General features: G+C 35.1%; 2 protein-coding genes across 4 annotated transcripts; one reads left to right on the top strand and one right to left on the bottom strand.

The window, feature by feature from the left end:
• The first annotated feature begins 586 nt into the window (after positions 1-586).
• malt1 (MALT paracaspase 1) lies at positions 587-18,568 on the top strand. 3 transcript variants are annotated; one of them, XM_058777238.1, is made up of 18 exons: positions 587-929; positions 1,757-1,973; positions 2,070-2,236; positions 2,903-3,024; positions 3,107-3,254; positions 3,360-3,538; positions 3,877-3,976; positions 4,944-5,018; positions 5,646-5,669; positions 5,743-5,766; positions 5,873-6,076; positions 7,932-8,109; positions 8,187-8,258; positions 8,341-8,468; positions 8,759-8,908; positions 16,991-17,148; positions 17,869-17,994; positions 18,110-18,568. In XM_058777238.1, the coding sequence occupies exons 2-18, from the start codon at positions 1,825-1,827 to the stop codon at positions 18,566-18,568; spliced, it is 2,463 nt and encodes an 820-aa protein (XP_058633221.1). In that variant the 5' UTR covers positions 587-929; positions 1,757-1,824. The 3 variants fall into 3 exon arrangements, with proteins under 3 accessions (XP_058633221.1, XP_058633223.1, XP_058633224.1); XM_058777240.1 differs by having other exon boundaries at positions 587-825; XM_058777241.1 differs by lacking the exon at positions 4,944-5,018 and having other exon boundaries at positions 589-929.
• Positions 18,569-20,328: 1,760 nt separating this feature from the next.
• Positions 20,329-22,345, bottom strand: cplx4b (complexin 4b). The gene is made up of 3 exons (XM_058777242.1): positions 22,112-22,345; positions 21,600-21,687; positions 20,329-20,559 (listed from the first exon to the last, which is right to left on the bottom strand). Exons 1-3 carry the CDS (start codon positions 22,174-22,176, stop codon positions 20,332-20,334), a joined length of 381 nt encoding a protein of 126 aa, XP_058633225.1. The 5' UTR covers positions 22,177-22,345; the 3' UTR covers positions 20,329-20,331.
• Between the last annotated feature and the right edge of the window lie 2,851 nt (positions 22,346-25,196).

A 25,196-nucleotide genomic window follows, 5' to 3' on the forward strand; every position in this document is an offset into this window, starting at 1 on the left:
AAGTTTACAGGGCTATATACAGTCATATAGAAAAAAGACCAAAAGACAGGTAGGCCTACAAACAGACAGATGGATAGACAGTGAGACACTAAGTGGTTGCTGAGGTAGTCTTGAGTGGTTGCTAGTGAGGTTCTGGGTGTGGTTACTATTCTTGGGGTGTTCTGGATTGTTGCTATGTCTTTTTGATAGGACTAGTGGCTTTCAACCAGGGGGCCGGGACCCACTATAGAGGGCCTTAGCAAACTCCCAAACCCCCTCAGCAACTTTAAAGCAACTTTTTTTTCTTTAAAGAATCAGCATTCCCACTTTCTTGAAAAACCTGAATATATAAGGAATATTTATATTTATGGATCTATTTAAATGTGTAATTAATTTCTAGACCTTGGTCTAGAAAATGTATGTAAATGAACAAAATATTATAACTTCATAGGCATTTTAGAATTAATTAAATCAGATATTTTGAGTAAAAATATTTCTTAAAAATCCTTATCCTTGATCCTTAGTAAATCAAGAAAAACTGAAAAAGTCATTTTCATATTGTGGGCAGTGGGGGGCCTAGGAGTCAAAAAAGTTGACAACAGCTGTAGGGTGTTCAGAACGGTTGCGTGGTGACAGAGTACAGAGTAGTAAAATAATTTTCGCGTGAAGAAATAATTGAAAAGCATGACTTTTCTTAACCTCCGTCATTTATCATAATATATGCTGAGTCTGATTTGACTATAAGAACATACTTCCGTTTAAGAACTCGTTGAGCTGCTCAGGAGAGACGAGATGAACACCTTCCTCTTTGTTAAACATCAGGAAGTGATGCACACACACACACACGTACGTATGTTTTGAAAGTTGGATTTCCCCACATCAGTCAGTGTAGCGAAGAATTGATGTATTGCTTAATAATGGGATACATGTCAACATCTGATCCGTCTGCGGTATGTGCGCTCGATGTTTACACAATATCTGATATTACCTTTTTGTTCGTGGTGAATTCTGATCTGTTTTTAACTCTACTTGTTTGATATTCATTTCCTTAGCTTCTTAAGTAGCTGCATTCGAAAATAAAAAGCGGGAATGAATGGCTTTACTTAGTTTACATTCATCACATACAGTAGCCTATATTACATAACTCATAATCGGTGGTTGCCAAAAACTGTAAAAAGTGAAACTAGCGGGTGTCTTGAGGTAGTTCTCCAAAACTGATAACGCTTCCTTCATTTAATTATCTTCGTATCGTTTCAAACCCGTTCTGTGGAACATAAAATAACATATTGCAAATTTCCCATACAGTGAAAGTAAATATTCATGACTTGTGCTGTCATTCTATCTTTTCATTAATTTGAATTCCACATAAAACATAAAGTCATTCAGGTTTGGAACAACATTATGGTGAGTAAATCATGACAGAATTTAGTTTTTGAGTGGATTTTCCATTTAAGGTTTTCACTTACCCGACCCCTTAAAAAGTTTAGCTGCAGCAACCAGGTTTTTCTTTCTTTCTTTCTTTTTTTCTTTATTTCTTTCTTTTTTTTGTGTGTGTGTGTGTGTAAGTGAACATTTTGAATATCAATATTTTATGCCAAATATTAGTTAGTCACCATCAGGGTTTTCTGAAAAAAGAATGCAGTTAATTTCATAGTCATGAGTTAATTAGTCATAATTACATTTTAAAAAGTGCTGTGTTTTTTATTATTATTCATTTTTACATCTTTTATAACGTGACACCTCAGGACACTGATTGAATTACCACTTCATTTTGCAGGTGCTTTGCTGAACATTTAAATCTGAGTTCAGCAGTTCAACCAATCACAGTTGTGTATCAGCTCAATCATGTCGGATTTGAATGAAAACTCTTTGAACATTAATTTCTTGAAAGAATCTGTGTTGAAGAGGCTCTGTGAGTCTCTTGACAAGGCCAACAATAAGGGATGGCGAAAACTGGGGGAGATTGTGAAAAGCGACAAGCGATTCAAAGTGAGGTAACAACTTTTTCTCTCTTCACTTTTCCTTTTAATGTAGTGTACACTAATAAACTCACAGTCTTTTTCTCACTGTCTCCTTCCACTCACATGCAGTCTCGATGATATGGACATGTGTTCTCTGAAGGCTTTGGAGGCGGATGGAAGTCCTTCCCGCAGTCTGCTCAAACTCATTGGAGATCAAGGATGTATGGTGGGTGAACTGGTGGAGTTTCTACAGATCATGGGTCATACAGATGCCCTGCATTGTCTGAAACCTCCAGGTACAACAGCCTCAGTGTAAACATGGTACAGAGAGTGTGTATGTTTCAATAGTGCATCACATTATCTAATGTTGATTGTTTTGTATATGCTCTGTACTAAATATTTATTCACAAATGTGAAAGCGAAACTGAAACATGACCGTGACACAGGCTTGAAGAAGTGATATTTCTCTTAGGCCCATGCAAAATGTGCACATTTTTTCTTGTACCAGTTGTCAAAGAAAATAAGAATTCTGTGTAATGGATTTAAAATCACTAAAATGTTAATATGAAAATATTAATATGAAAATATTAATGTGCACAGCTCACACAAAAGTAACTTTAAAACCAACCAGCTTTCTGCAAGTCAGTGTGGCAAGTTTGTGTTACTAATTTGTACTTTTTGCAAAATCTGTGTGTAAATCTTTAACTCTCACACAAAATTCCTGATTGCTGATTTTTTTGCCCACACAAATTAGCAGAACAATAATAAATGTTACTGCACCTTTATGCTCTTTTTTGGTAACTGAAAGCATTACTGTTACACGCAACTTTCAAATGACGTGCATTCAAATTTTGCTGAAATTTCTGGTATAGATTCTGTGCAGATATAGTCTATGACTAGACTATGATTTATTTGCATTCATAGGTCAGTTTCAGTTGATGTTTTCTGAATTGATCTCACAGGAATTCAAATCCTCGTCCAGCCACAGTCGGTGGCTGTCATTGCAGGACACAACCTTCGTCTCAGTTGTTATGCTGTTGGTGCTTCACATGTGCAATTCCAGTGGTTTAAGAAAACGGAAGAGGTTTGTAGATGTATAATATTGCAAATAAGCAACATAATTAACTGTCATACACATGAATTACATAACTAAGGCAACCCTTCAGGTACATAACAGCTCCTCCCCAGACCTGGTGTTCAGTCCAGTCCGGCTCAAAGATGCAGGGTTTTACATCTGTCGGGTGAACTGTGGAAATGCGTATGAGTTCAGTCACTGGGCCCAAGTAGATGTCCTCGATGTTCCACCAAGATATGGTAAGTCATTTCTGATCAGCAGAGACAAGTAAGAAATTTGGTTGAATTGGCACAATTGACATGATATGTCATTGATATCAACATTTTTGTTTGCTTTTTGTTCAGGATTAGTGTCTCTGGCTTCAGAAGGCAGGCCAAGGGTGCTGATCCAGCCTCAACCTCAAAGGCTGCTGGTGGGAGATTTACTCTATCTGGAGTGTGGAGCTATTGGAAGACCCCTACCACAATATCAATGGTACAGAAACGGAGTGCCGATCAAAAAAGCCACAAAGAGGAAGTGCACTGTAAGAGGACCCGACAGATAACACTCTGCATGCATTTATGGATAAATTCACTATTGCTTACTCTGAACTCTTGTTTAGATATATTTCATTTCTTAGACAGTGTGGATGCAGTAGATAAAAAAAAAAATCATACACTGAAAAAGAAACAGTTCAGAAAATGCTTGCAAATTTCACAAATAATAACAAAGAAATGGCAAGTGACAAATTGACTTAAACATTGACATTTTTAATTAGAAAGACTGAAATACTCTAATATCTTTGTATTGTTTTCAACTGTCAAAAATCTACATTTTTACAGTGTAGTGAGAGTGATTGAATTATGTTTTGGTTTAAATTAGGTCAAGAATTTATTGCCAGAGCACCAGGGAAGATATCGCTGCGAGATCTTCTGCAGTAATGAACGAACATGGAGCAATGAAGTGGATGTTGTTGTTATAGGTATGCATCATGTATTTTGTTTTATGTTTATTCTTTGGTTAGATGTTTTCTGATCAAATCTGTTTTGTGAACAGTAGTGACTTAAAGGGATAGTTCACCCAAAAGTGAAAATTCTGTCACCATTTACTCACCTTCAAGTTAGTTGCTGGTCCCAATTGACCCCATTCTCCATTCTATGGAAGTAAGTGGGGACCATCAACTGTTTGGTAAATATCTTCTTTTGTGTACAGCAGAAGAAATAAATTGATACAGGTTTGAAACAACTTGAGGGAGAGTAAATAATGACAATTTTTGGGTGACAATTTTTTTTTTTTTTCATTTTTGGGTGAACTATCCCTTTAAGTCTGGATTGGAATGCACTACACGACTTCTAAAATAGCAACAGATTTTACTGTATACTTGACTTGAGAAAAACTGGTCATCATACACTAATCAACTGTGCATCACACACTACCAGACGTTGTTCAGAACACAAATTTATGCAGAAACATGCGCCACATTGCTAGAAGATGCAAATGAAAACAATACATGTTCTATATTGGCCCAAAATATCAAACATGTTTGAAATCTTCTGATTGTATGAAATATAATTGTATAGAACCCAACATCTACAGACTGGCTGTGACTTTTGGAAACTAGCATTGACTGCATTCAGACTGCAAATCTGTGCAAATGTTGTTTAGTTTAGTTTTTACAGTATAAATCTAACATACATAACTGCAGGAAGATTTAGTTCAGATGCCTAAAAATGGTCTTAGCAAAGTCAGTGTCATTTCCTATCCAATTCAGAGACAATGACATAATGTTGATTTGTACGGTAGTGTAATTCATTCTAGTGGATTGCCTGTTTGCCGATAGTATATACTGTAGTGTTATAGGTAAATTTACCAAAAAAAAAGACGTGTGAGTTGGTCTTTTTTATCTCTATTTACTCATTTTGTGGTCCAACCCTTTATTTTTCCTCAAGAAAATCCTTGCAATTCTGAAATGAAAGAGCCAAGAATATCTCGTGAAATTTCAGGAGCAATGGAGTGCTCTGAAGGTATTTAGATGTAGTGGCACTCTTCTAACATCTACGGACTTTTGGCATCAACCCCTTTGTGCAATCTGAATCTACTTCATGTCATACTAAATCATCATACTGTCATACCAATTAATGCATGCTATAAAAACTAATGAACGTTCCAAGTTCAAAACAAGTTAAGCTCCATCACCATATGTGGGATGCATTTGATTGATTAACACAAATAATGTGAATACATTACTGTCAACATGATTTTCTTTAATAATTGACAGTATGCCACAGTTGAGCTTGTTTTGAACCCGGAGCACTCCTTTAAACATTTTTCACCTACTCTCTTGACTGCTTCGCTGATTGAGGTGGTGGAAGACACTTTGATAGATTTGATCTGCATGGCTGTTGAAAAAATGAGAACATTCCCATTCCAGTTGTAAAGGATGCAGAGTAAGAACAAAATATTTTTGTTAAATGGCGGTAGGGGTTCATTGTGGCAGGATGGGGTTAGTTATCATACCTCAAAATAGGTTTTTGGTCTTGAAAAAGGTTTCCTCTTGTGATCTGTTAGCTTTCTTTTCTCTTCGTTACTTTCATAAACATGTTCCTTCAAATACGCATAATCTAAATACCTAATATATTTCTCTTTTATAGATGATTTTTTGACTATTGATAGAGGTAAGTTGTGTTCCCATCACATTTAGTATGGTTTTTATTGAAACAGTGAATGATTATGACTTTTTCCCATCAGATTACAGTCTTGAGAAACCTTATGGTGAGTAGACTAAATAATTACTATGAATTAACATAACTTGAATACCAATGAGAAATAAAAATGGTTGGAGTCTCATTTTTCACACTGAATGTTTTTTTTCCTTTAGCTACAGACAAAGTGGCTCTTCTGATTGGTAACCTCACATATCGAAACCACCCACAGCTGAAAGCACCCATGGTTGACGTGTACGACCTCACCAATCTGCTGCGGCAATTGAACTTTAAAGTGGTGTCTCTGCTGGATCTAACCGAGTCAGAGATGAGGAACGCTGTGGAGGAGTTCTTGTCCCTGCTTCATAAGGGAGTGTATGGTACTGTGGCTTCTATATAGTTTATGCTACCTTAGTCTCCTATAAACATTGTAATTTGAAATTTGAAATTCAAGAACCTTTTGTGTGATGGAAAGGTTCCATGGAGGTTCTTCATGAAACCACAGATGCCAATAAAGAATCTTTATTTATAAGAATGTACCTGGTTAAACATTGACTTCAGATGTGATTAGGAAAGTACCTGTTATTTTCTCACCATTTACTCACCCTTGTGTCATTCCAAACCCATTTAACTTGGTGTCTTCTATGGAGCACAAAAGAGAAGTATACAGTGACCAGGGGCTACCTGCATCTGAAAAGGTCAAAAAGCGCCATTAAAGTACCATATAATTTGAGCTTTCACATATTGAAACTTGGTGTGTTAATATCGGTTATGAGATATTACAGGAAAACTAATGGCACATGTTTTGGACATCTTTCATGCCAAATCTGACACAACACATATTAACGTGTCATGTTTGAAAATTAACTATATGTGCTAATATTGCAGTAATGATCATGCACAATATTATTACTGTAGGCACTTTAAAATACTCTGAATAATTCTATACACCTTATTATCTGATTTTAGATAATCCTTATTATTGTGTAGATTTTTAGAATGCAGATTAGCTTCATTTACAACACTGTGTGTATTCTACATAAAAATGTGTTCAGCTTTTCGTATTGGTCTGAGCATAGATAGCGGACAAGCTACATGAAAATGCTTAATATTTATTTAAATACTTAATATTTATTTAGAATCATTTGTTTATACATATACACATTTTTTTAACGGGACTAAAACCTGCCAGCCTAGAAAAGATCTTATATTGGTTACAATTGGTTTCTGTTCTTTATAGTTCTTTTGCACTTTAATCTGTTTGAAACATTTGTTTACTCTATACATATTTATTATGCAATGTTTTATTCAAATGTTTTTAAATGTTCAAGTTCTTTTCTTTTTTTAAAGTGGTTGAACTTGTTTTTAATAGAATAACACTGAAAGGGTCACTCCACCCCAAAATGAAAATTATGTCATTAATCACTTACCCCCATGTCGTTCCAAACCCGTGAAAGCTTCGTTTGTCTTCGGAACACAATTTAAGATATTTGGATGAAAACCGGGAGGTTTGTAACTGTCCCATTGACTGCCAAGTAATTATCACTGTCCATGCCCAGAAAAGTATGAAAAGCAGCGTACGCTCTTCAGTGTCAGCCGCGACACAGGGATACGTCTTCTACGTTTGTTTACGCTTTGATTTGAATGAAAACTGCGTATCCGGTATGCGGCTGACACAGAAGAGCGTACACTGCTTGCGTCTGGCGGATATTCTCCAAAATGGCGCTACGCTGAACCAGAGGAGACGAATTGTTGAATAAAGTTGTTGTTTTGTTTTCTTTGCACAGAAATAGTGTTCTCTTCGCTTCATTAAATTCAGATTGAACCACTGATGGCAGATGGACTATTCTGACGATGCTTTTCATACTTTTCTGGGCCTCGACAGTGATAATTACTTGTTCAAATTGACATCTTCAACCAAGAGAAAGCTTTTGGTTTTGGTAAATGTTTGGTTAATGCTTCATGCAAAGCTATCATATGACTTATGTAATATGTAATGCAAATGTGTCAAACTGAGCTTCTTTTATGGTACTTTTTTGGTCCTTTTTGGAGATTGAAAGTGTGATTCACTATCCACTTTGATTGTATGGAATATAACAGACCAGACAATCTGTAAATTATCTTCTATATATTATTTAGTCATACAGGTTTGGAATGACATGAGAGTGAGCAAATGATGTCAGAATTTTCTTTTTTTGATTGAAATGACTCTTTGACGATTGCTCCTCCCTTTAGGTTTGTTGTATTATGCTGGACATGGATATGAGAACTTTGGGAACAGTTTCATGGTGCCTGTTGATGCCCCAAATCCATACCATTCAGGCAACTGTCTCTGTGTTCAGAGCATTCTGAAACTGATGCAGGAGAAGGAGACTGGGCTCAATGTCTTCCTCCTGGACATGTGCAGGAAAAGGTGTGAATTTAAATCGTATTCACATTGGTAATTCATACATTGTTTGTCATCATTCTAACACTAATATATTGCTTCAGAAATTTACATGACGATGCCACGCCAAACGTCATGCTCAAAGTTACAGCCAATATAGTGTTTGGATATGCCACGTGAGTTACATTTTACGTGAGTTACAAGTACATTTTGTTCTCTGTCTGATATGTAATGTTGAGGTATATTATGTTTGTGAAGTTGCCAAGATGCTGAGGCTTTTGAACTGAGTTCAAGTGGATTCACCAATGGAGTCTTTATTAAATTCCTGAAGGAGCGCCTCCTAGAGGATGAGAAGATAACTGTTTTGCTAGACAGAGTGGCTGAAGGTGAGGGAACCTTGAGCATATTAAAGTTAAATGAAGCGTTACAGCTTTTATTAGTTAAATGCAGGTCCATTAAGCTCAAACAAATGATTAACTGATTTGAAAAGTGTACTACTACTTTCAGTACTTACTTATTTTGCACATTGACTACTACTTCAAAGATTAATTTTAAATATTAAAATAAATAAAATATACATGTACTGTATGACTGTTTGCATGTTTCAATTATATTTCATCTACTCATGTTTGGTTGCATGTCTTGATAATCAAACTACTGTTCTGATTGTTTGTAGATATGGGTCAGTTTGACCCCACAAAGGGTAAGCAGGCTCTAGAGATCCGCAGCAGCCTGTCGGAGAGACGGTCCCTCACCGATCCCATCCGCCCCGGGGACTACTCAGATGCAGCCGAGGCACACAACCTGCTCTGGTCTAAAGCACATGGTAATGTCAGCTACTTCAAAATACTGTACAACTCATTTGAATAACCATATAAAAGAGGTTCACATTTTTTGTCAAAATGAAATGTATACAAAAAAGCGTACAAATTTTATTAATGAAAATAACATTTTACGTAATTACTAGTAATGAAAATAATATAATTTATTTATATAATATAATGTGATAATATATCTAATTTTATATATTATTTAATATTATATGTGACCCTGGACCACAAAACCAGTCATAAGGGTCAATTTTTTTAAATTGAGAAAATTGCCTTTAAAGTTGTCCAAATGAAGTTCTTAGCAATGCATGTTACTAACCAAAAATTAAGTTTTAATCTATTTATAGTAGGAAATTTACAAAATACAGTGGGGCAAAAAAGTATTTAGTCAGCCACCAATTGTGCAAGTTCTCCCACTTAAAAAGATGAGAGAGGCCTGTAATTTTCATCATAGGTATACCTCAACTATGAGAGACAAAATGAGAAAAAAAAAAATCCAGAAAATCACATTGTAGGATTTTTAAATAATTTATTTGCAAATTATGGTGGAAAATAAGTATTTGGTCAATAACAAAATTTCATCTCAATACTTTGTTATATACCCTTTGTTGGCAATGACAGAGGTCAAATGTTTTCTGTAAGTCTTCACACACTGTTGCTGGTATTTTGGCACATTCCTTCATGCAGATCTCCTCTAGAGCAGTAATGTTTTGGGGCTGTCGCTGGGCAACACGGACTCCAAAGATTTTCGATGGGGTTGAGATCTGGAGACTGGCGAGGCCACTCCAGGACCTTGAAATGCTTCTTACGAAGCCACTCCTTCATTGCCCGGGCGGTGTGTTTGGGATCATTGTCATGCTGAAAGACCCAGCCACGTTTCATCTTCAATGCCCTTGCTGATGGAAGGAGGTTTTCACTCAAAATCTCACGATACATGGCCCCATTCATTCTTTCGTTTACACGGTTCAATCGTCCTGGTCCCTTTGCAGAAAAACAGCCCCAAAGCATGATGTTTCCACCCCCATGCTTCACAGTAGGTATGGTGTTCTTTGGATGCAACTCAGCATTCTTTGAGTTTTTACCAAAACGTTCTATTTTGGTTTCATCTGACCATATGACATTCTCCCAATCCTCTTCTGGATCATCCAAATGCTCTCTAGCAAACTTCACTGGCACTGCAGGATTTGAGTCCCTGGTGGCGCAGTGTGTTACTGATGGTAGCCTTTGTTACTTTGGCCCCAGCTCTCTGCAGGTCATTCACTAGGTCCCCCCGTGTGGTTCTGGGATTTTTGCTCACAGTTCTTGTGATCATTTTGACCCCACGGGGTGAGATCTTGCATGGAGCCCCAGATCGAGGGAGATTATCAGTGGTCTTGTATGTCTTCCATTTTCTAATAATTGCTCCCACAGTTGATTTCTTCACACCAAGCTGCTTACCTATTGCAGATTCAGTCTTCCCAGCCTGGTGCAGGTCTACAATTTTGTTTCTGGTGTCCTTTGACAGCTCTTTGGTCTTGGCCATGGTGGAGTTTGGAGTTGGACTGTTTGAGGTTGTGGACAGGTGTCTTTTATACTGATAACGAGTTCAAACAGATGCCATTAATACAGGTAACGAGTGGAGGACAGAGGAGACTCTTAAAAAAGAAGTTACAGGTCTGTGAGAGCCAGAAATCTTGCTTGTTTGTAGGTGACCAAATACTTATTTTACCGAGGAATTTACCAATTAATTCTTAAAAAATCCTACAATGTGATTTTCTGGATTTTTTTTTCTCATTTTGTCTCTCATAGTTGAGGTATACCTATGATGAATATTACAGGCCTCTCTCATCTTTTTAAGTGGGAGAACTTGCACAATTGGTGGCTGACTAAATACTTTTTTGCCCCACTGTATCTTCATGGAACGTGATCTTTACTTACTATCCTAACGATTTATGGCATAAAAGAAAAATTTATCATTTTGACCCCTACAATGTATTTTTGGCTATTGCTACAAATATATCCGTGCTACTTAAGACTGGTTTTGTGGTCCAGGGGGTGTATTACAGAAAATTTCTCTTCTTAGGTCTTAACTTAAGATATTATATGTTAAATTAGGATTTTTCGCAAATTCGTATTACAGAAGCAAATCTTAACTTGATTTGGGATTCTTATCCTATGTTACAAAATCGTATCTTATCTCTAGTTAGGAAATCTTAAATGGCATAATCAGGCTCGACAATCCACTCTCAGGTCTGTTACCAAGCAACCAACACTGCTGATGAGGTAAACAAAATAATAGAAGGTACTTCACTGTGAAAATCGCCTTTTGCAAAAAAAAAACGTAAGGCATTAGTCACTTTCACTACAAAAAATAATGCTCCGTGACACTTTTGTTGGTCTCTATAATGCTGGTTGCAGTTCCTGTACTGACATGTTGTGTGGCAGTCTGTAATTACTTAAGTGTTTTGTCATCAAAATATAACCAAGAGTCTTTCTACCATTAAACATCTTCGTTCTTCATTTTCAACTATTAATAAATGTAATACCGTTGTCGGACAGCACAGTTGTAAGTGTTTTTTCCATTGGTTTTCAAATAATTTTGAAGTTAGGACAGCTGTGGGGTTGTCCTAAAGTTAAGACAGTTTTTAGGGTTTTTTGTCAAGTTAGGAGGTTTCTGTAATACTCCTTTCCTATCTGTAGTTAAGATAGGATAACGCACTTAGGAAATGCTGTTCTGTAATAGCTTTTGTCCTAAATGTGGTCCTAACTGAAATTACCATGGTTACCAAACAGATAAGATAAGATTTTAAAGTTAGGATCTTTCTGTAATACGCCCCCTGGGTCACATATATTCCATTTTAAAACATTGTTAAATTAAGTAACAATTGGATTTAAAACAACCATACAGTGCCTTGCGAAAGTATTCATACCCCTTAATTTTCTTCACGTTTTGTTATGTTGCTGCCTTATGTTAAACTGCTTTAAATTACTTTTTTTCCCCACATCAATCTACACTCCATACACCATACTGACAAAGCAAAAACAGAATTGTCCCAACTTTGTAAATTTATTAAAAATAAAAAACTGAAATAAGTACATTGCATAAGTATTCATACCATTAACTAAAAATTTAGCTGAAGCACCTTTACAGCCTCAAGTCTTTTTTGTTTGATGTGACAAGCTTTGCACATCATCATTTGGCAATTATCTGCCATTCTTCACCACACTTCTCAAGCTCTGTCAGGTTGGATGGGGGCAGACACACATTTTCAGGTTTCTCCAGAAATACCTGATTGGGTTCAAGCCCAGGCTGTGTCCGGGCCACTCAAGGACATTCACAGAGTTGTCCATAAGCCACTCTTGCTGTGTGCTTAGGGTAATTGTCCTGTTGGAAGGCGAACCTTCTGTCCAGTCTGAGTTTCTGAATGCTCTGGACTAGGTTTTCATTAAGGCTATCTTAATATTTTGGTGCATTGAGCTTTTCTTCTACTCTGACAAGTCCCTCAGTGCCTGCCGCTGAAAAACAGCCCCACAGCATGAGGCTGAAACCAGCACATTTTACTTTTGGGATGGTACTCTGTAGATGATGTGCAGAGCTGGATTCCTTCAAACATGATGCTTGGAATTGAGGTTCATCAGATCAGAGAATCTTGTTTCTCAGAGTCTGAGGGTCCTTTAGGTGTTTTTTTGCAAATTCCAAGTGTGTTTTCATGTGTCTTCACTGAGGAGAGGATTGCATCTGGCCACACCAGCATAAAGCCCAGATTGGTGGAGTGTTGCAGTGATGTTTGTCCTTCTGTAGGTTTCTCCTATCTCCACATATAATCATGGAGCTTGACTAGAGTGACCATCAGGTTCTTGGTCACCACTCTAACCAAAGCCCTTCTCCATCAATTGCTCAGTTTGGCCAGGAGGCCAGTTCTAGGAAGAGTCCTGGTTGTTTCAAACTTCTTCCATTAAGGGTAACAGGGACTACATGCTTCTGTGACTCTTCAGTAAAGCAGAATTTTGTTTTTGAACTCTTCCCCAGATGTGTGGCTTGACGCAAACCTGTTTCTGAGCTCTACAGGCAGTTCTTTTGACCTTAGGGCTTGGTCTTTGCTCTAATATGCATTTTCAGCTGTTAGATCTTTTATTAAGACGTGTGCCTTTCCAAATCATACCCATTCAATTGAATTTGCCACAGGTTAATTTCACTCAAAGTGTAGTAACATCTACAAGCAATATAAATGCTCCTGAGCTAAATTTCAACTGTCCCAGATAAGGGTATGAATACTTATGCAATGGAATCATTTACGTTTTTTATTTTTAATAAATTTGCAAAGATGTTAAAAACCTGTTTTATGCTTTACTATTATGGTGTATGGAGTGTAGATTGATGTGGAAAAAAAGTAATTTAAAGCAGTTTAACATAAGTCAGAAACATATAAAACATAAAATATAAGTGCTGTCAAACGATTAATCTCAATTAATCGCATCCAAAATAAAAGTTTTTGTTTACATAATATATGTATATGTTCTGTGTATATTTATTATGCATATATAAATACACACACATGCATGTATATATTTCACAAAAATAGTTTGTTTATATATGTTAATATTTATTTATAATATAAATTATATGGGTCCCACTTTATATTAGGTGGTCTTAACTACTATGTACTTACATTTAAATTAATCATTTGATACAATGCACTTATTGTGTACATACATATTTTTACATTGTACTTATACTTTTAAAAATACCTATATGTACTTACATCTGTAATTAATTTCTGTAATTACATTTATAAGTACACTGTCAACCCATCCCTTACAGCTTAACCCACCCTTAAACCTACCCATACCACCAAACCTGTCCCTAACCTTACCCGTATCCCACCTCAATAGCAGCAAAAGTGTTTTGCAATACGATATGAACACAATAAGTGCATTGTACTTATTTCTTTGATGTAAGTACATAGTAGTTAAGGCCACCTAATATAAAGTGTAACCATTATATGAATATAAATATAGACATGTAAATATATTCAAAATATATACTGCATGCTTGGTCACACTGGATATATTCCTTCCTGGACATTGCAAACATGGAGCTATCAGTGGCTAGGATGCATGGTGCCACTCAAAAAACTATTTCAGCTTGGATAAGGGCAATATCTAAAATTAAGGACTTGTTAAAGTGACATGATTAAAATTTCTTTACACTGTATTTGCTTTTTGAAATTTATGTAATTGTTTTTGTTAGACTATTTGTGATAGTACCTAATGTGATGCAGAGGGAGTGGGAAGGTGTTTTTTTGTTTGTTTTATTTTTGATGGTCGCTGTGGGTGGGCGGGTGGGTGGTATGGCATTTAAAGGGAAGGCATTTAAATGAGGAAAATTTAGTGTGTTGCACTTTGTTCTTATTGATGTATGTCTGTTATAACTATTTTCTGACTGTAAAAATTGCTAAAAAAAAAAAATATATATATATATATATATATATATATATATACTGCATGTGTGTGTATTTATATATACATTATAAATATACGCAGAACACACACATATATTATGCAAACAAAAACTTTTATTTTGGATGCAATTAACATGATTAATTGTTTGACAGGACTAATATATATATATATATATATATATATATATATATTAGTGGTGTCAGCGTTAACGCATGCGATTAATCAAAACATTTTAACGCGTTAATATTTTTTTTAACGCAGATTAATCGTTTGATAAGGTTTGACCCCAACTTCTTCCCGTCATCGCAGCGCGGAAGGTTATCTATCATTATGTGATGAGGGTACAGCAAACCAGTGTTGCCAGGGTAACGGCACAAGTGGGCTGTTTTGAAAATACAGTCGCGGGAAAAATTACAGAACCGTGGTTTGCGGTTTTTGGGGATACTTTTATAATGTACCACGGCTGCCCAAAGTGTATATAGACAAATAAAAATGAAAATAGATCCTTTTACTAATGTGTATTATACTTGGAATGTATCCCTGGCAACTTAAGAACGGAGAGGCGGTTGTAACATCAAACAACGTGAGTTTCAGCAGAGCAGGAGAAATAAACATGACAACAGCCACTATAGATTATATAAGATAATAAACGCACGATTACGATAGATATGGTCTGTATGTGATTTTCATAAGTTGAATGTGTACATCTGAAATGCTCATTTGTGCAGGGATATAAAAGGCTATAAATACTAGCATAAACAACAGTAAACGACCAAATTCCGCATGCGATCGCGGAAAGGAAGTTATTACAAACACTCGATGGTGGTTTGAAGTGAGTTCTGAGTAAAAGTATACTATTAATCTCATAAATTGTCTTATGTAGCATGATGCTAATATTAGCTCTAATGCACCTGCAGAACAGGTCCAATTCTTCTTTATAATGCATTTTGTCATAATACTTCAAGTAAGGTCGCAAGAAAATGTTTTGTTTTATTTATTTAGAAATACTTTTGATAATAGTTGGGTAAATGTATACTGGAATTGAAGTGATGTGGCTTGGTGAACCTTTTATTGCCAGTTTAAAGGCTGATAATGGCTGAATAAAAACAAAAGAATAGTAGCAGGCGCACATAGCGGTGGCAGGTTAAGTGGCAGCTGCCTCTGCCACACAAAGATTTTACCCTTACTGAAGGAAGTGTGAAAGGTTTCCTTAAACTAGCTTGTCATGCATTTCTTTTTCAACACATTTACAGGTAAATCCTAGTATTTTAAATTTGCGATTAATCATGATTAATCACAGTCCATGACTGTGATTAACGTGATTAAATTTTTTAATCGATTGACAGCACTAATATATATAGTAGGGGTGTAGCGGTTTTACAAAATTCATGGTTCGGTTCGATATGACACAGTGGTCTCATGTTTTGGTTCAGTACGTTCGGTATGGGGGTAATTGGTTACGTTGCAATGTTGGAAATATTTCTGTTTTAAACCATGAAGGCGAGCCAATGGATATCACATAAGCAACGTGCAAACTTTGTGCAAGAGAACTCAGTCAGTTCACTATGCAGAAGGTGAAAGTAAAAACTGAATGATGGAGTAATAATGGAGCTTTTGGCATCTGATGCATATTCTGCATACGATGACAGACGAATCTACTTCAACATATGCTGATAATGGTATATAGCTAACTTTTTTCATTTATTCCCTTAATATTTCTAATATTACATAGTGAAAAAATTAGAAGAAACATATTTTGTGTTAAACAGGTTGTTTTTGAAAGTTGGTGTTTGAAATAAAAGCTTTTTATTTAATTGACTTTTATTGATGACTGCAGTGTATTGTAATATTTTAATTGTAGGCCTATAATTCATTGTATAATAGACCTGTTTTAAAATACCATTTTTTAAAACATTTTAATTGAGAAGCCTAATCTTTTGTTATCCTCACAGCACGTCAATTATTTAGTAATTATTGCGGGGTAAATTAATTGTAATTTTATATTAATAATAAAAGTAACTTCATAACTTCAATAATAATAATAGGCCTAATAAAAATAAGAATGTAACAGGCCTACATTAATTGGAAATGCCAAATATCTTAATAATGCCAACAATTGATGTTTTTCACAATCTGTGACTAACGTTACGCCACTGGAAGACAGCACGTTGCTTGTTACGTCGTTTGAGCTGCATTGTTGAGCGCAGTGGCACTGAGAACATTATATTTCACACACTTTAAGCTCTTTTATTTTCCAAATGTAATAGGATTAGTCCAATTAATCTAATTGTTCGGTTTGTAATGCATAACGAACCAAAAGCCTCGTACCGAGAGGTTCAATGTGTATTGTTACACCCCTAATTTTTTTTCCTTCCTCACCATATTTTCATCAACAGAGTTTCAATTGAGATCATTTAATTATTATCATGAAGCATATTTTTCCTAATTTCCATCATTGTTGACAATAGCAAAAAAAAAAAAACTCTTAATCAAACAAACATTTTCATTTCGTCTCATTTCATCATGACATTCCTATCATCTCATCTGATGATAGTTTTTGGCGAGTGAAATACTGTTACTGTTTATGTAGTTTTTCTCAGCATTTGTTAAACTTTTGCATTTGTGTTTCAACCCAGAACTGCCGGAGAGTAAAATTCTGGACTTTGAATGTGGAGTTCAGATAAAAATGGACTTTGCGGCTGAGTTTTCCAACGTGCTGGTCATCTACACCAGCATTGTGAAAAAGCCAGAAGAGATGCGGTCATGTCAGGCACACATAACTAACCTCCCTTTGGTTAGTGGTCTTTGTTTTTATTTTTGAGAAAGAAACTACAATTATTCTTAATCACTACCATTAAAAGATGCAGGGTCAAATAAAAAAAAAAAATTGCATTTATTCTGCAAGGACACATTAAATTGATCAAAAGCAATAATAAAACATTTGTTGCATACAATTTTTATTTAAAAATGCTGTTCCACTGAACTCTCTATTAATCAAAGAATGTATCACATTTTCCACAAAAATATAACAATGTTGAAAACAGCACAACTGTTTTCAACATTGATAATAATAAAAAAATGTTTTGTGAACAGGAAATACGCATATTTTAATGATTTCTGAAGACTGATGTAATGACTGCTGAAAATTTAGCTTTGCCATCACAGAAAATGCATTAAAAAAAAAAAGTTATTGTAAATTGTAATAATATTTTATAATATTACAGTTTTTACTGTATATTGTGAGCAAATAAATGCAGCCTTGGTGACCGTAATATCAAAAATATTTTAATAATTATACTTTTGAACGGTAGTGTATATCTGCAGAAGTCAATATAAAATACTAATAATCAGTCAGAGTAAACTAATCTGTTTTTATTGTTTTTTTTAGAATTGGACAAATAGCATTCTTGTCAATATTCCATAATGTCCATATTGCCTATATATAAAACATGAAACGTGTTTCTTAACATATGTTTGCAATAAATAATGTTTTTCCTATTACCTGATTTTGAAGGATCTGGATGTGGACCCTAAGCTGATGAATAAAGAAACTCTGGAGGAAACAGGGAGCTTCTTACTTTCAGGGAGTCTTCCTCAGCACTGCCTCTACACCAGACTCAGCTCACTGCAGAAACTCAAGGTACAGCTCAAGACTGACTGACAATATTTTCTAAATCTGATTCACAATACATATATAATTCAAAACTATCTTGATACCTATTTTTCCTTCTAATGCCTTTCTTACTGATTTACAGGAGGAACTAGTTTTCACTGTCTGCCTACAAGTCCAGTTTAACTCCCTAGATGACCTGGTCCAGTGGAACATGGACGTTAACGTCGGCAAGCCCCTCACTGCCAAACTGGATCTCAACCGTCCCACCAGGAAGAACAGCTGTCAGCTGACGTGTCACATGCCACACAGCCCCTCGACCAGCCCCAGCCACAGTCCCGCATGTGACCGCCGCTTCCACAGCCAGGGCCCCTGCATCCCCCAGCAGCACACCAACCCCTACCTCAACGTCTGTGAGCCCCTCCACGGAGCTGTAGGGGGTTATGGGGACTTTCGATTGTACGTTGACCATACATATCAATATGAGAATATGCCATGCTCACCCTTCCTGAACCCACCAAGTATTCCCATTGAGACCACTGATGACATTGACGACATGCAGAATGAGTTCATAAATAGTTTGCAACTCTATAACCATCCCTGAGTGAGTACACAGTGTTAAACAGATGATTAAATGGATACTCCACACAAAAATGAAAATTCTCTCATTATTTACCCATACCAGATGTATATGACTGACTTTCATTCAATCAACACAGATTTTTTTTTAAATAGCCATCTCTGTAAGTCAATATAATAGAAGTGTATGGGATCACCAAAGTTGGCACTTCAAAAAAACACATAAAGTGAACTTTATGGTAATCTATGCGATCCCAGTTATGGAAGCAATGGTTTGTAGTTAAAAAAGTTAGTAAATATTAGTGTTTTTCTGCTATGCTTGTGTTGTTTTGCTTCAGAGAACATTGATTCATCGTATGGATTACTGTCGTGTTTGCTTTTTGAAGTCTAAAAAGTTGTCAAAAAAGTCATATACATCTGGGATGGCATTAGAATGAATAAATAATGAGAAAAATTATAATTTGTGACCCTGGAAACCAGTAAAGAGTAGCAGGGGTATATTTGTAGCAATAGCCAAAAATACATTGTGTGGGTCAAAATTATCGATTTTTCTTTTATGCCAAAAGATCCCATGAAGATATTTTGTAAATTTCCTACCATAAATATTTCAAAACTTAATTTTTGATTAGTAATATGCATTGCTAAGAACTCCATTTGGAAAACTTTAAAGGTGATTTTCTCAATATTTAGAATTTTTTTGCACCCTCAGATTGCAGATATTCAAATAGTTGCATCTCGGCCAAATATTGTCCTATCCTAACAAACCATACATCTTATGGTTATATATTATTAAATCTTAATTTCAAAATTGACCCTTATGACTGGTTTTGTGGTCCAGGGTCTCATTTAAGGTGGAGTACCCTTTTAAAGACTGTGAAGTTAGTATATTAAAGGTCAAGGGTGTCATTTTTCAATTTTTTTTAAAAGATTTTATTTTTGGCATTTTTGCCTTTATTATAATAGGACAGATCAGAGCTGACAGGAAATGAAGGGAGAGAGAGAGAGGGTGAGGGCGGGATTGGGAAAGGTCCTTGAGTTGGGATTGGAATGATATATGCCCACAAAGCTATCTGTGCTGACGTCATTTTTCCATGTTAAAATGCTGTCTATCGATTAATGTCCACTCTATAAATCAACTAATATTAATTATTTTATACATTGATCGCATTCTTTTGCATTTGCATTTGTAATTTGTAATGCAAAAATGTATAATCTCAAGTGATTGTCTTATCGCTAACGGTTTTCAGTCTTCACTTTCATGTGACTAACTTATTACGGCACCTTCAAAATATTTTAGCGTAAAGAAAATACTGTAGCACTGTTACTGTAAGTATTTAGTCATTTAAAATGATCATTTATGTTAAAAATCCTGTCACCTTATTGCATCTCAAAACATCTCTTTTCATATAGAATTTAAACATATTTAGAAAAATAATCTTTATTTTAAATAAAAAGTGCATGAATCAAATGTCATGATTATCTTTTAGCATGTAGATTAGGGTCATAACTCTGATTTTGTAATTTAAGATTACTCAATGACAAGGTCAGTCACAATTTGATTAAAAAAATAAATAAAAACAAGAAACAAAATTTAAAAAAAAAAAATTAATTAAAAAGAAAAACAAGAAACCAAATTAAAGAACTCACACATTAATTTCTGAACAATGGCATTCATCTCTTGTGTGATCAATATTTCTCAGGAAATGGAAACTTAATAGTTTCACTGCATAAGCAAATGCGTGTCATCAAGACATTAGACAACTAGATGACTTTGACTTCCTCTACACATTACATAAGAGTGCACTTCTCCTCAGCCTTGGATTTCATCTCCACAAATGTGGCCTGAGCCTTTTCTTTGAGCTGATCCATATCCATGTTCTGAAGGTTCTGCATTTGACCCATGATGGACTCCTTTTCCTCCTCCTGTGGCACCTCTCCATCCACCATCTTGATCAGTTCTTCTGGCACGTCAATGTCATCTCCGGCCTGCTGGATCATAATCTCGTCCTGTTCACTCTGAGAAAAACAAACAGCATGTCAATCAAACCTAACAGATAAATCTAATTGCACTTCTTTGTTCATATATGTAAGAATTATATACCTCAAGCATGACATAAATAAAACGTGATTTTATGTATTTGATGGCCACATTGTCTCTCAAGATACTGATTTGATACTTATTTGTTTTTGTTTTTTAAAATGTTTAAATTGTTAATAATTATAATTATAATAGTTTCTTTAAAAAATTTGAGAATAGAATAATTAATCATTTGCAACTTTATGAAGGCCTCGCAGTATAGAATAAAAAAGGACTAGGCTATCTGTTTGTTTGTTTATTTATGTTTAATAAGTACAGTTGCTTATTTAACTTCTGATCTTCAAATCCCGAATATATGGTTACAGCTTTGCAAAATGTTAATAGTTTATTTATTTCTATACTAACCCTTATTTTATTTGCATGACTGGGAGTATAGATTTTATATCGGTAGTTCACAACCAGGGGGCCGGAGCCAGGACCACTAGGGGGCCTTAGCAAACTTATAAGTGGGACACAGAATTACTCACATTTCATTTAAAATCAAGATATTTCTAGAGGACTAGAGGTAGCCTAATTCTAAATGTGTGACTTCTAGACCTGGAAAGATCATGTAAAATAATAAATCCATTTTCATTTTTATACATTTTCCCTATGGAGTTAAATTGTCTCTTCATCCTCTTTAGAATGTCTGGCATAAGCTTCCTTAACAATGAATATCTGAGTTCAACAGACGTCACACATGACACTGCAGCTGAATCACACAGTTTGAAAGCTGTACAGCAGTGCTGTTAAAGCTCACTTTAGGGATTAAGCACTGCAGGTGGTTAAGCCCTGAACATCCAGACTCACTATTTTAGTTTACTATATTATGCCTTAATCTCCTGCCACAATCTGCACTGCAACCTTAACCATCTCTGCAAACTGATGCTATTCATGTGCTGCTTAAGCACAGTCAGTCAGGGACAGGAATAACTAAATTACTGAAAGAGATTCGTTTATCTGCTTCTGGGAATCTCACCTTTGGAATTCGATATTTTTCTCTTAAACAAGTCCTCAAACAAGCCCTTTCTGCCTTTCTTGTAGAATATTCTGCATCTCTCTCCATCCTTTATTCCCAAAGAAGGAGGCAATGTACAGGAAATGAGAAAAGCACAAAGAACAGAAGCAGAAAATGAACAGGAAATTAATACCAGCAGCAGTCAAGAACTGTTACAACAGTGTTATCAGAAAACAGCACAGCATCAGGGTACTTCATTTAACATGTGCATTTAACACATTTAATCAATTTAACATGTATTTACAATAGGGGAAATATAGGGGATGCGACAACCAATGTTAACCCTTGCATGAGTAACTTGTGAAAGGTATGCTTCACAAAACAGTTATTAAAAATGTGTTTGAAAATTGGCTGATATATTTCAGCTTGTTCCATGTGAATTTTATACTCACTTGAGTTTACAACATTATGAAAAAATCCCTAGATAAAATGGGCTTGTATGGCCAATGTTTTTAAAAGAGTTTCAGACTTACTTTTCCTCCACCATCTGCTTCTGATACTCCTCATATTCTTCTCTGGACATTCCATCATGAGACATTTTGCTAGTTGTTCTTGTTTCTTCAACTGCCTGATCACAATGAATGAGAACTGATGTTCCTTCCAAAAAACAAGATACACTACTCCTTTCCCTTTTTTTCCGAATCAAGCTTTAGCTTCAGGATTGGTCTATCAGAGTAAATCCAATGAGAGGCTTTTCTGTGCGACAGCCCTGCAGTTGCATCATCAAGAACATCCTGACGCTGACCCTGAACAAAAAAAGAGTAACCATATTCTGCCAAATTCCATCAGCTGTTCTGTGCCCTTTGTTTCTATTGTCAGAAAATAGATTAATTAATCTTTTGCTCATCATTTACAATTTTGTCAAGGTCTTGCTGTTTAGGATAAAATGAGAATATTTGTGTCAGACACTTTCAGTAACTATATATATATATATATATATATATATATACATGTGTGTGTGTGTGTGTGTGTGTGTGTGTGTGTGTGTGTGTGTGTGTGTGTGTGTATATATATATACATGTGTGTGTGTGTGTGTGTGTGTGTGTGTGTGTGTGTGTATATATATATATATATATATATATACATGTGTGTGTTTGTGTGTATATGTATGTATGTATGTATGTGTGTGTGTGTGTGTATACAGTCATGGCCAAAAATTTCGGCACCCTTGGTAAATATAATATATCAAAGAAGGCTGTGAAAATGAATCTGCATTGTTAATCCTTTTGATCTTTTATTAAAAAAATTCACAAAAATCTAACTTTTCATTGGATAATAAGAATTTAAAATGGGGGATATCATTATGAAATAAATGTTTTTCTCTAATACACATTGGACACAATTATTGGCACCCCTTGAAATTCTTATGAGTAAAATATCTCTGAAGTATATTCCCATTCATAATCACAATTTTGAGCACTCCAGGGTGATTATGAATATTAAATTATCCAGCCATGGCTTCTTGTTTCACAGAAATATAAATAGGAGGGAAAACAAAGCCCAAATTCCTTAATCATCCATCACAATGCGAAAAACCAAAGAATATATTTCTGATGTGCAGCAAAAGATAATTGAGCTTCACAAATTAGTGAAGTGGCTTTAAGAAAAGAACTAGAGCAGTGAAAATTCCCATTTCCACCATCAGGGCAATAATTAAGAATTTCCAATCAACATAAAATGTTGCAAAACTACCTGGAAGAGGATGTGTGTCTATATCGTCCTAATGCACGGTGAGAAGGAGAGTTTGAGTGGCTAAAGACTCTCCAAGGACCACAGCTGGAGAATTGCACACAGCTGGAGAAAAAGTCTCGGAGTCAGAAAACCTTAAAAATAAATTGTCAAACAGCACCTACATCACCACATGTTGTTTGGGAGGGTTTCAAGAAAAATTCTCCTCGCTCATCCAAAAACAAACTCCAGCATATTCAGTTATCAGACACGACTGGAACTTCAAATGGGACTGGCTTCTATGGTCAGATGAAACTAAAAAATGAGCTTTTTAGCAGCAAACACCCAAGATGGGTTTGGTGAACACAGGGATAAAAAGTACCCCATGTGTACAATGAAATATACTGCTGTATTTTTGATGTTGTGGGCCTATATTTCTGCTGGAGGTCCTAGACATATTGTTTAGACACATGGCATCATGGATTCTATCAAATACCAACAGATAAAAAATCAATAAGTGACTGACTCTGTTAGAAATCTTATAATGGGCCATGTTTGGATCTTCCAACCGTACAATAATCCAAACACAAACCTCAAAAACAACACAAAAATGGGTCACTGGGCACAAAACCAAGCTTCTGCTGGCCATTCCAGTCCTCTGACCTGAACCCTGTAGAAAATGAGTGGGTGAACTGAAGAGGAGAAGCACCATCATGGAGCTGTGAATCTGAAGGGTCTGGAGTGATTCTGGATGAAGGAATGGTCTCGGATCTCTTGTCAGGTGTTCTCTAACCTCATCAGGCATTATAGGAGAACATTTACAGCTGTTAAACTGGCAAATGGAGGTTTCAAAAAGTATTGAATAAAAGGGTGCCGTTAATTGTGGCCAATATGTATTAGAGAAATTTATTTTATTTAACATTTATTTCATAATGATATTTCCCCCCATTTTAAATTCTTAATATCCAATGAAAGGTTAGATTTTTGTCAAACATTTTAATAAAAGATCAAAAGGATTAACAATGCAGCCTTCTTTGATCATATTTACCAAGGGTGCCGATATTTTTGGCCATGACTGTATATATATATATATATATATTAGTGCTGTCAAACAATTAATCGCGATTAATCACATCCAAAATAAAAGTTTTTGTTTACACAATATATGAGAGTTTACTGTGTTTATTTATTATGTATGTATATATAATACAAACACATGCATGTATATATTTAAGAAAAATATGTTATGTTTATATATTAAATATATTTATATATATATAATACAAAATATAATGAAATAAATTTATAAAAATATTAACATGTAAATATTTTCAAAATATATATTGTATGTGTGTGTATTTATATATACATAATAAATAAACACAGTACACATACATATTATGTAAACAAAAACGTTTATTTTGGATGCGATTAATCACGATTAATCATTTAACAGCACTAATATATATATATATATATATATATATATATATATATACAGAGCTGGGTAAATTACTTACAAATTGTAATCCGTTACTGATTCCAGATTACATGACAAAAATTGTAGTCAGTAAGGTACATTTACCTTTTACATTTTAGGTAATAGCCTATAATCAGATTACATTTAGATTACTTTTGATTTAACTCGTTTATCACATTTATTTAAATAGCATTATCTTGTACCATAATGATGTAAAAAATGCAAAGAGCAAGAAAACGTGTTCCATTGATTGTAATTTACAACATGAAGTGCATCAAACATATTACATCAAGGTTTCCCAAACTAGGGTTCGTAAAGGAACTGCAGGGGGGTTGTGAGTTTAATGAAAAGCTGACAATTAATTAAATCATAAAAAATTTAAATGAAAATAAATCATTTTAAAACAAACT

Source organism: Onychostoma macrolepis, chromosome 05, assembly GCF_012432095.1.
Source record: "Onychostoma macrolepis isolate SWU-2019 chromosome 05, ASM1243209v1, whole genome shotgun sequence".
NCBI classification, from domain to species: Eukaryota; Metazoa; Chordata; class Actinopteri; order Cypriniformes; family Cyprinidae; genus Onychostoma; species Onychostoma macrolepis.